Raw genomic sequence first — 10,421 nt, forward strand, 5'->3', positions numbered from 1 at the left:
CAATTTCTGTGTGGCATTTTCTCTGAAAAAAGCCACACCTCTTGCCTGTGTGACTCAGTTCATGTTTCTATACTTTGCTCCATTTCTCTCTTTCTCCATCCCTTTCTTTCCAGCACTATCAGATGCTGGATCCTACCAGTGCTGTGTGCATATGGAGATCTGCCACTGCTCATTTCAGTGGCAGAGGGGAGCTGTGTGGGCAGGACCAGAGGAAGCACCATTGCAGGCATTCCTGTGTCCCTGACTTTAAAGCATGGTTCCCTTCCCCCTGTCCTGCCATCTCCCTGTAGTACCTTCCAACTCCCCAAAGGCATATGCCACTCATCATCTGTAGCCAGCTTCAGAGGCCATTTATGTCCATCTCTTAGGGTAGATGCAACCCACCTCCCAGCTCAAGCAGATCTGGGTGAGGTGTTTTCAGAGAGACTACCAAGACAGCCCAAATGAGAGACATCTGGACAAGGCACAAAATTTTGGAAAGAGAAGACTGTCCTCCCAGAAGAGGTGGTATGGCCTATCGTAGTCAGAAAATTTACCTATGGAGGTTTTCAGTGTTAAAAGTTTTTGCTTTTTTGTTGTTTGCTTATTTTGATTTTTAAGATGCAAACTATTAGGTCCCAACCATCATCACCTTCTCCCTACGGACCACTCTACAGTTTTCTAACTATTTGAATGGGTGTTTAACTTCTCAATTCTACATATCTTCTATGCATTGTACAAGGAAGAAGACCAAGTTGACCTTTCCTTCTTTTATCTTCATCAGAATGTAGCTTGCTTTTAAGGGCTGTACTTCTCTCCTTTATAAATCAGAAAGATTTTGCCCCAGTGAGACTAGTGAGAATTTCTAGTGGGACATAACCCCCTAATCTGAGGTAAGAGGACTCAAAAATTCTTGCTAACTCAATCGTGAGGATGGGGAAAAGAGAGGTCATTGCTGCTTTCTGTGGTGTTTAAACCCTGGCACCACTGTGGGACACACAATTGCTGAATTAGCCTCTCATTGAAAACACTGATCAAGCACTGGACCAACTTTGCTAGTTCATAGCCACATTCCTTGTGTGTCTGCTGCTATAGTTGTACAAAGAATTAACTTCTTGAGTTTTGTATAGCTTTAAAACTGAAAAAGAAGCCAGTGATCATTAAAACAATACATCTGTAAGAGCCTATTATATCCAATTTCTTTTTGTAGTACTGCTTCATTATTCCTGACATGAAAATTATGAGTATAGCTCAATGATACACATCTTGGTGATGAGAAGATCAACTGTGCTTATCTTAGTTGTGCAGAGCCCAGTCTAGGAGGGTTTTTTTTGTCATTAAACCAATTACAGATGTAATTTTGTGGGTGTTAGCCATGCATGCTATAGCGCGCCCGTATCTATAAATAACCAGCATACCATGCATAACGAAATAACAAGTCTTATCCTTCCCACAGAGCCATTTGTAGTGCCATTCCTTTAGTTTTAATGATTATGGGAAGTGCTCTGAGATACAATTTTACATTTTCCATTTGGAGTTCATGACTTACAGAGCGGACCCACTGCTGAAGCTGTTATATTCATCCGAGTTTCTAGCTGCCAAAGAGGTGCATCCTCCTTTGTCAGGAGGATAAGTCAGGAATACTTTCTTTTAGTAGCTATTGTGAATTCACTGATTTTCCTAAACTCAGGATGGGCAAGAGCTTGGGCTGCACCTTGTCTGGTGCACCAAGGCACTGCAAGTGGGACTAACAATCCCTGCTACCACTGCTTTTCAATGTTTAATTTATTAGAAATGAAGGGAAAGAGTCCCCTCATCCAGGGAAAATCTGAGAGGCCAATGAAATGTCCTGGCTCCAACTGGGAGAACTAAGAAGAAAAAAAAAATCACCGAATTTTTCCATGCTGATGAACTAAATGTGGGGGGGTCTCCAGAAATCTTCATGTTAATGGTAATAGATCCAAATTAACCTCACCCCAACAACGTTTTGATGCCACAAGCTGTTTTCATGAAGGATTTCAGCTTAGACAAATTGGATTTTTCCAGTTAATAATGCTACATATAGATCCTTAAACAACTCTAAATCCTGGCTTCCTGTTTTTATCTGCCCACACAGCACAGCTATTTGGAAGAAATTTGAATTTTTTTTTTTTTTTCCTACTAGCAATAGAATCCCCAGAGTTAAGCACTTTGGAAAAAGGAAAGCCAAGCCAACAGAGTCATCAGCAAACATTTAATTAAAAGAGGAGGCTGTCTTCCCTAATTAGGTGCTGTTATTTTGATTGGAGACGTTTTCCTTCCTGGTGCCTGAAGTCTTTCCCAAGGTGAGCAGACACTGAGCCACTGGCATCTCCTAGTGGCCTGGGCTCGCAAGACAGGGGCTCGTGTTCTTGCTAAAGAGCGTGGTGATATTTCTGTCCAGTAATCCCTGTTCCAGTGCTTTTCTGGGACACTGGAGAGGCTTTGTGGAGACACCTCCAGGGGTTGGATCTTGCGGCTGCCACTGCCAGCCCCCTCTCCCTCTCACTGCAGTGGGAATACAACCCCGTTTATTCCCGCCTGTGGTTTCCGTCCAACTATCAGCTCTGTTTCTGGTGGAGCATTAATCTCTCCTCTTGTTAAGATTTTAACTGTCTTCTCAACACTTTGTCTCCATAGCTGGCATTTCAGTTCCACAAGGGTTTCAATTAATGTACAAAGAAGAGATGAGGTGCTATTTCCTCCTTCCACTCCTTGAACACTTATTCCCATCTCTTTATACTTGTGCTAAATATGAAAATTTTGTAAATTTTGCTTTTTCTTTTGCATTTCGGTTGTTTCTTCCCTCTCCTCAAAAGCTGTTATCTACTTATTCCTGTCTATTCCTGTTTTTTTGGACTGCGCCTTTTCCTCTCCATTTATCAAATCTTTCCATTTATCTTCTTGAAATGGCAAAATCTTTTTTCTGATCTATGCAAAAGCTGGAGCCTGCCTTCCTTCCACTACCTAGTTTTAAAAGTTGTTTTTTTTATAAGAGGTGAATAGAGAAGTAAAACATCTGTATAACTCTTTACAAGATTTCCAAATAAGAATAGAAATGGCAGTGATAAAGAAGAAAACCAGAAAAGATTCATTGTAACTGTCTGAAAATGCAGCTCTGAACAGAAAGTTCATTTACTTTAGAATGGTGGGAGAATTAATTTTTGAAAAAGAGAGTGAAGACAAAAATATTCACACAACCTACCCTACCAGCAGTGAAAGGGGAAAACCTGAAGGTTTTAAAGCTCTCATCCAGCCCCACCTACAAGGAAACCAACTCGTTTAGGAGATTTTTGAAGAGCTTGTCAATAGATGGGTCCTTCTTTGTCTGGAGTGACCTTGACATGTTCTCAGGTGCTTCTGCAGGGTCTCTCTTGAAGACAAAACATGACATTTATGCTCATGTTGTGTAAGAGCTTGTGTCAGGTTTGTGGCCTTGGTACTCTTGCTAAACTTCAAATAGATCATACAGCATCATTAGCATTGGGGAAAAATCGTTCAGATCTCACAGAAATCTCTCACAGACAATATCAGGTTATTTGAATACAAACATGGGTGAAATTCACAAAACAGCACCTGAAGAAAGGGTAGAAATCAGAGCTAGTAAAATTTGGGAAGGGGACTTCTTACTGAAAACAGACTCTTCATGACTCTCCAATTAAAAACACACACTTTGATTTAACATGCTATCCAAACCAAGCATGGTATAAGTAATTTTCCTAATATAATCCTAAGGTTTAGCAACATGTCTTTATTTATATAATTTTGAAACAGCAAGAGCATGGGGAGACACTAAAAAGTAGTCATATTGTTTTATTTGAATAATCCACTTAACACACATGTTCTGTTCACAGGCTCAGGGATGGTTTTCAGATAATAAAGTGATAAAAATTTGAAAATTTAAAGCATAGCACTTTTGTTATCATAGAAACTGACAGAGTCATCTTCAGCAATTTCAGGTTCAGGGAGAAGCTTACAGACACCTAAGTTTGGTGTTTGCTTGGAATCTCACTTCCTAAAATCTATACACATACATGCTGCAAGAAATTTCACCTCAAATTCTTTTCTTCAACCACTAATGTCATAGATCTGGCAGTGATTTTTACCACCATGGCCACCATACCAGAGAAAATATGATCCTCTTTCAGAGAAAATTAACATGCAGAATTTGTGGCAGAGTGTGTTTGGAGGGGACAGGGTGAAGAAAGCAAAAGAAAACTAATGCTGCAGTTTTCAACATCAAAATAAAATGGCATTATGGCTTTTTGCATCTGTACATGTTATGCCACTTCAGAACCTTGATTTATGTGTAGGATTTTTTTCATAAACTGATTTTAAAAAATGTCTTCTGTTAAGAAAGAGTTAGTTTCCACTGACTCAGGTAAGTTGTTTTTCCCTTGATGTATAGGGCAGGGTAGAGAGACTTGTTCATCTGACTTGGAAAGAGCTGAGTCATCTTGAAGTAAGATCCTTTGTCTCAGCTAAGCATGGAGAGGAGTCTTGAGCTGGCTTTCTGCATTAAGACCAGAAGACAAATGCTTTTCCATTGTACTCTGCCTGAGCCATGCTCTTGTTAGAAGTGTTGATGCAGTTGGAATGACCAAGAATACTATGAGGATACTGTTATTGAGAAAGCCATGCCAAGCCATAAAACTCCCAAATGCATTTCTCTTGGCAAGCTCCTATGGCCACAGTTCCTTCTGCTTGTTTCAGAAATCAGTCCCCTCAGCCAGCCTGAAGCCACACAGAATGATTTCACAGGAAAGATAAAATACAACAGAGAAATATACACATCATGTTTAACTAAACAGACGCAGTGTAAATGCCAAAGAGGAAACTTATCAAATCCTGGCACGTAGTTGGAGAGGTCCTGGTTCCCGTTTGCCACAGGGTTTTCAATGAGGCTTTCACAAGACTTTATTCAAGGCAGGAGAAGAATAAAACTGATCTACAGCTTATCTAGATGCTATGTGTTGTATCTGTATAATGTAGCTATACTGTTGCCATTTAATCAAAAATAGATTTTTTTATTAGTATTTAAAGGGAAAAAATAAAACATTCAGATAAAATATTCTGGTTCACTTGATGTATTTCTGTAAGTGTTTAAGCCTTTCCAACTACTAAATTATACAAATAGATTGGGCAGGGATTAAAACTTGCCAGCTGCTTTTCTGGGAACGGAAACCCCATTCTTCATCTTATTTCCACCTCCAAATGGATATAGACTATACAATCTTATGTAATTGACAATTGTAAATGTGCCATTCCTGTTCTGCCTTCTAAATAACTTTGTCTGGTCCTATTGCTGCAGCTGAGCAACAGCTCAATTAAGAAAGTGCACAACAAAATCTATGCCTCAGATTAGTAGCAGCTAGTGGAGGATTGTTACAGCATCTTGCAGAACAGGAAATGGATATCAGATATTTAGTGGGAGCACATTATTAAATAATGAGGTTTTAAGCTTAGCGTAAGTAGTGGGTTTTATGAAGCCCTAAAGGTGAAATCATTGTTAAATTTCATCAAAATGGGGGGAAGACTTCCAAATTGATAAAAAACTGAAGCATCTTTTCCTGTCTAACATGGAACATTAGTTAAACAAGCCCTTCTGGGAACTGAAAAACAAAAGCCTAGACCCATACAAACTGTCTTTTGTCCCCTAAAACACCAAATGCTGGTACCCCAGCTCCATCCTGTATTTTGTCTAGGCAAAAGGAAAGAAGTTCCTGATAATTTTCTCAGCCAACTGTTGCCTTAAGCAGTGAATAAAATCTTAATTCTGCATGAATGGGGCGTTCATTCTGGCTGTGTCCCTGCTACCTAGCTGCCAAATTTTATGAAAACATTAGGAACTGATTAACTGAAATGCCTACTCTTTGAAACTTGGTGGAAATATACCAACTGATTAAAAAGTTCAGGGGATATCAGAGAAGGGGATGAGAGATGATTGGCAGTAAGACTCAAAGTGATATGTATATAACCTGACAAGTTTAAGGCATACATCTTAATATTCCTCAGATAACTTGAGCAAACTACTCCATGGGTGATAAGCTACTTGTAGTGGGAGAAAGGCAGCTAAAATACCAACAAACCAAAATACATTCTCCCATAAAATAAGAAGCCAAAATCCCCAACACCCTACACTTTTCAAGAGCACTGAGGTGTCAAGAGCTTTTTGCAGTACACATTAGTGCTAAACTGGAAAAGCTCTTAGGTGAGCTCGGACACTGTCTGGGTGCACTGTCCAGGAAAGTTAGCATTCATAAAGCTTTCCTGGGGAACATAATGCTTTTCTGGGGAACTTAATGCAAATTTTTAATTGAAAAGAACACTGGAAATTAACAATTTCTGCCAGTCAGGTTTCATGTTTGTAGACTGGAAGTTTGTTCATCATCTGTAATTAATACATTTATTGAGTTAGGCAATACTACTTAATCAAATTTCAGTATGTTTAACCACCTGGTAATTAGCAGTGGGAAGAAAAGAGCATGCAAGGAGCCGGATTTTATAGGAAGAGTCCTTGAGGGTTATGGAAGAAAGAATTACATAATTCCAGAAAAAGAAAGCTGAATTGGGAGTGGAGATGTGTATGGAAACACAAGAAAACATTGTAATAGAGGTACTGTTGCATGTAAAAGCACACAAGGTATCTTATACTCTCAGCATTTTCTGAAACAAGTATAATTAATGCCATAAAGAAGAACAGAAAGGCAGTTTCTAGAAAAGGAAAATGTTGGGAGCAGTTATGGCTATTTGGACCAGTTTTAACCTGCTGTTAATTTGTGCAATACAGTAACAAATTTTTCATTACATCTCTGAACTCATTGAGATAAATAATGCGGGTAGAGAACACTAATGCTTTATTGTTTTTGTAAAACATTTTTTTAATTCCACGATGGGCCCATCTGTTCTATTAGGCGATATCTGAGTTCATACTATTGACAATTCAGCCTAAGCCTAATTTCTGTGATTTTTTTAGGAATTACAGATGACTCCTCACACCTTTTGCCACATTTGGTAGAAAGTGTTAGCTTAAGTGGAAAATAAATTTGGATGAGTCTTGTGGCTGAAGGAGCTTGTATGAACACTGCATTGGGATAACATAAGATAATAACAAAAGACAACATAAGCAATGCATCCATCAGCCTCTGGATGTGTCTTTAGGAGGAGCAAGGATGTTAAGCAATAAAATTGGTGTCGTGGTTTTAAAATCAATAACTAAGAAAATTACTTATTTCTTGCTGTGAGATATGGATTAGAACAAGAGCAAAACAGGCATAAAACTTAAAAGGAAAAAAAAGAAAGTTTATTGACAAACTACAATAAGAACACCAGAATAAACTTCCAGAAAAACCTTTTCATCCCCTGTCTACCCACTATTCCCTTGTTCACATGACAAAAGAGACAAAAACTTTGGAACTTTGATGGTTAAAACAGTCCCAATTCTTGCTACAGTCTTTTCACCAGTCTTTATAGAGAAACAGAAGTTTCTTCCTGTTAATTTATGGAGTTTCTCACAAGAAAAACTATTTTTGTTATAGTTTTCCATTGCCCTAATATTAGCTGCCCAGAGCTGCTGTTATTAGAGCCCACTCCTCCCATTTTCACATCACTCTCAAGTGTGTATGGGCCATGAGTCTAGGGATGGGATTTTTAAGGATAAGTTATTCAAAGGCAAAAAGTCTTCTTCATCTGTTTCCGTGAGCTTCACCAGAAAACAGTTTTCTCATTGCCTCTCAAGGCTTCAAATCTTCCAGCACTTCACTGTACCATAATTACTCTACTTTTTTACTCAAAATTTACACTTTGAACACTCTATTCCTCCCTATTTACTGTCATGAATTAAAGGAGTGTTTTCAAGACCTTATTGTCCATTTCCATAGTTTTAACAGAAAGATATTTCAGCTTAATTAAAGCATCTTCTTAATTCTCTACCTTTTCTGAAGCTTCTTTTCTTTCCTGTCACTGGTAGTTTATAAAGTCTCTTTTCATGTTGATCACTCTCTTTTCTCTCTCTGGATAAAAAGATTAATCCGCAAGTCTCATCTGGGTAATGAAAGAGTTAAAATCTTGCCCAGGCTGTTGTAGGTAGTTCTGTGGCCCCGGCCGGTGCAGGAGCTGGAGCCGTCTGCGATGGAAAGTTCCTCATGGCTGCTCTGGAGAGTGTAGTCGCCGCCCCAGCCCGCTGCAGGTCCAGAGCCTCTCTCTTTCTTCACTCAGCAGTTTCTAGTGAATTTAGTTACAGCAAAAAACCCGCAGCCGAGCCAGAGATCGGCTCGGCCCGGCCCGGCCAGAGCCCGGAGAAAACCCCCTCCACAGGGCCCGCATCCCCCGGCCGGGAGACGCTGGGCCCAGCCCAGTCCCCGCCCGGCCGCATGGCCTGGGCAGGGAACGGGAGGCCTGGAGCTCTGCCGCCCTTCCCAGCCAGGAAACAAAGAGAACCAAGAGAGCTCTGGTTTTACACTTTAAGGTAGGGTTCACAAGTTGATCCCACTTTTAGCAGCCTAAACTGCTGTCAGTTCTCAGCAATGACCGATAATTGGTCAGGAGAAAAGACTCCAGGCAGTTCCCAGCAACTTAAACTTTCTTAAAGGTAAAGTAACTCCATGACAATTGGGATGATGGATCAGAACCAAACAGATGTGGAAAAGGGGGATTGCCTTCTACCGAATTAGGCCACAGAAGGTGTTCAGAATGAATCCCGTGACAGAAGGAATCTTATTGTTACTATGTTGCATAATCTGAAAGTATTAATACCTATAGATCCCGCTGAACACTCACTGCCTTACAAAGATTTTTCAAGCAGCTATATAAATAAAAATTTCAATTATTAGTGCACACTGAAAATAACAATAAAAGTCTGGTTTTCAAAGATGAGAAGCCATCAGCATGTATTAGAGTGGCTGTATGAAACTTTCAAATTGGCAAAATGTATTGGGAACAGAGCATTCAACACTGTTTGTCAGCCACTCCTGTTTATCTGCTCAGAGTTTGCTATTGAATCACTTCCATTACCTCTGAGTAGGGAGCTTGCAGCTCTCTGAGACACGTGCACCAAATGATACAGCCATAAGAAAGCCGGGAAGTCAAGAATGAATTCTTACCTTATTCATGTCAAATGTGTGAAATACTTGCTCAACGTAGTTGTTAGCTTCAGGAGTAAGTCCGTGTAGATCCAGGACATGTTTAAATTCATGCAGGCAAAGCTGTCCAGATGGGCACTCCTTCATAAACTTTGTGTACCAGTGGTGAATTTCCATAGCATTAATGTCATCTGCTGATCCAGCAGCACCCATTGCATCAATCATACCAGGTAACCTTTTTCAGTATTTATTCATCCAAATGTTGATTCTTGCTTCCCAACAATGATCATTCAAACACCAACTCTGCCTTTGAGAGCAACTTTAAACCTCTTACAGATCACTACCAAGATAGACTCAGTAAATATAGCACCCTAGCAAGATTACTGGCACCCAGTTTTAGTCCCTCATGGCTTTACATGGCTAATTACAGTCTTTGTGCACAGTCAGTCTGCAGAGCCTCAGATGAACTGATTATACCGGTTCTCATCTTGCACTTGCATCTGTGGTGCTAAAGGTATTTAAGCTGGGTGAATATTGAAAAAGCAACGTGCAGGGTTACCCCAACTTTGAGGGTAGTTTCTAAACCTTAATATTAATAATTTATAAAGTTTTAGCTAAAACTTAGAACCATTTAATACTTGGACACATTTTGTGCAGCTGCCTTGGAGTAAGTGACTTTTCATTTTTGTTATTTATGTATATATGGTAATCCAAATCTTACCTTACAGGTCAAAACTGCAACACAGTTTGACTTGGATAACATGAAAAAACTGAAAGTGGCCATACACTAACCACAAAAAACTTGTGTTTAGACAGCAGTTGTACAAGCATCTGAGTCTCCTGTAAGACAATGTTGTCCTGAAAATTGCTTCCCCACTGCCATTGCTCTTTCCATCCTATCCTTTCCCTTCCCTTAGGCCAGCAGAAGTGTTTGCAGCTGCACTTGGGAGCAAGTGTAAAAACACATCCAGGCAAAAGCTTGCAATAAGACTGAATACCAATAAATATATTTAGCTTTAGAAAACATTGCTTACATTTTTGCATTTCCTGGTGACACAATACTGTGTTCTACAAGAGAACAGATGAAGTGAGGGTGGAAAAGGGTGGCCAGCAGTATGGGGAGGTGCAGGACTCCTGCTTCTGTGTTTCAAGTTGTTAGTGGAAATTTGTAGTGTCATGATGTCTGTGCTGTATTGCAGTACACAGCAGTGCACAGTTTCACAGCATTTAAGCCCTCCAGCAGACACTATGGCACACAGTAGTTAGAGACTAAACTGGTAGAATGTAAAAATACAGCTGTTACACCTAAGGCTACTGCAAAGGTGGGTCCCAGCAGTGGCACTG

The 10,421-nt window shown here is 39.9% G+C and overlaps 1 protein-coding gene across 1 annotated transcript in view; it reads right to left on the bottom strand.

The window, feature by feature from the left end:
• The window catches only part of GUCA1C (guanylate cyclase activator 1C), a 38,953-nt gene extending 29,594 nt beyond the window's left edge, over nucleotides 1–9,359 (bottom strand). The window contains exon 1 of the mRNA XM_005523981.3: nucleotides 9,099–9,359. Coding sequence (XP_005524038.2) covers nucleotides 9,099–9,302 — 204 coding nt within the window. The 5' untranslated portion in view covers nucleotides 9,303–9,359. The remainder of the gene's footprint in view (nucleotides 1–9,098) is intronic.
• Between the last annotated feature and the right edge of the window lie 1,062 nt (nucleotides 9,360–10,421).

Source organism: Pseudopodoces humilis, chromosome 2 (genome assembly GCF_049639895.1).
Source record: "Pseudopodoces humilis isolate 2021_Gansu_Grassland_sample_001 chromosome 2, ASM4963989v1, whole genome shotgun sequence".
Lineage (NCBI taxonomy): Eukaryota > Metazoa > Chordata > Aves > Passeriformes > Paridae > Pseudopodoces > Pseudopodoces humilis.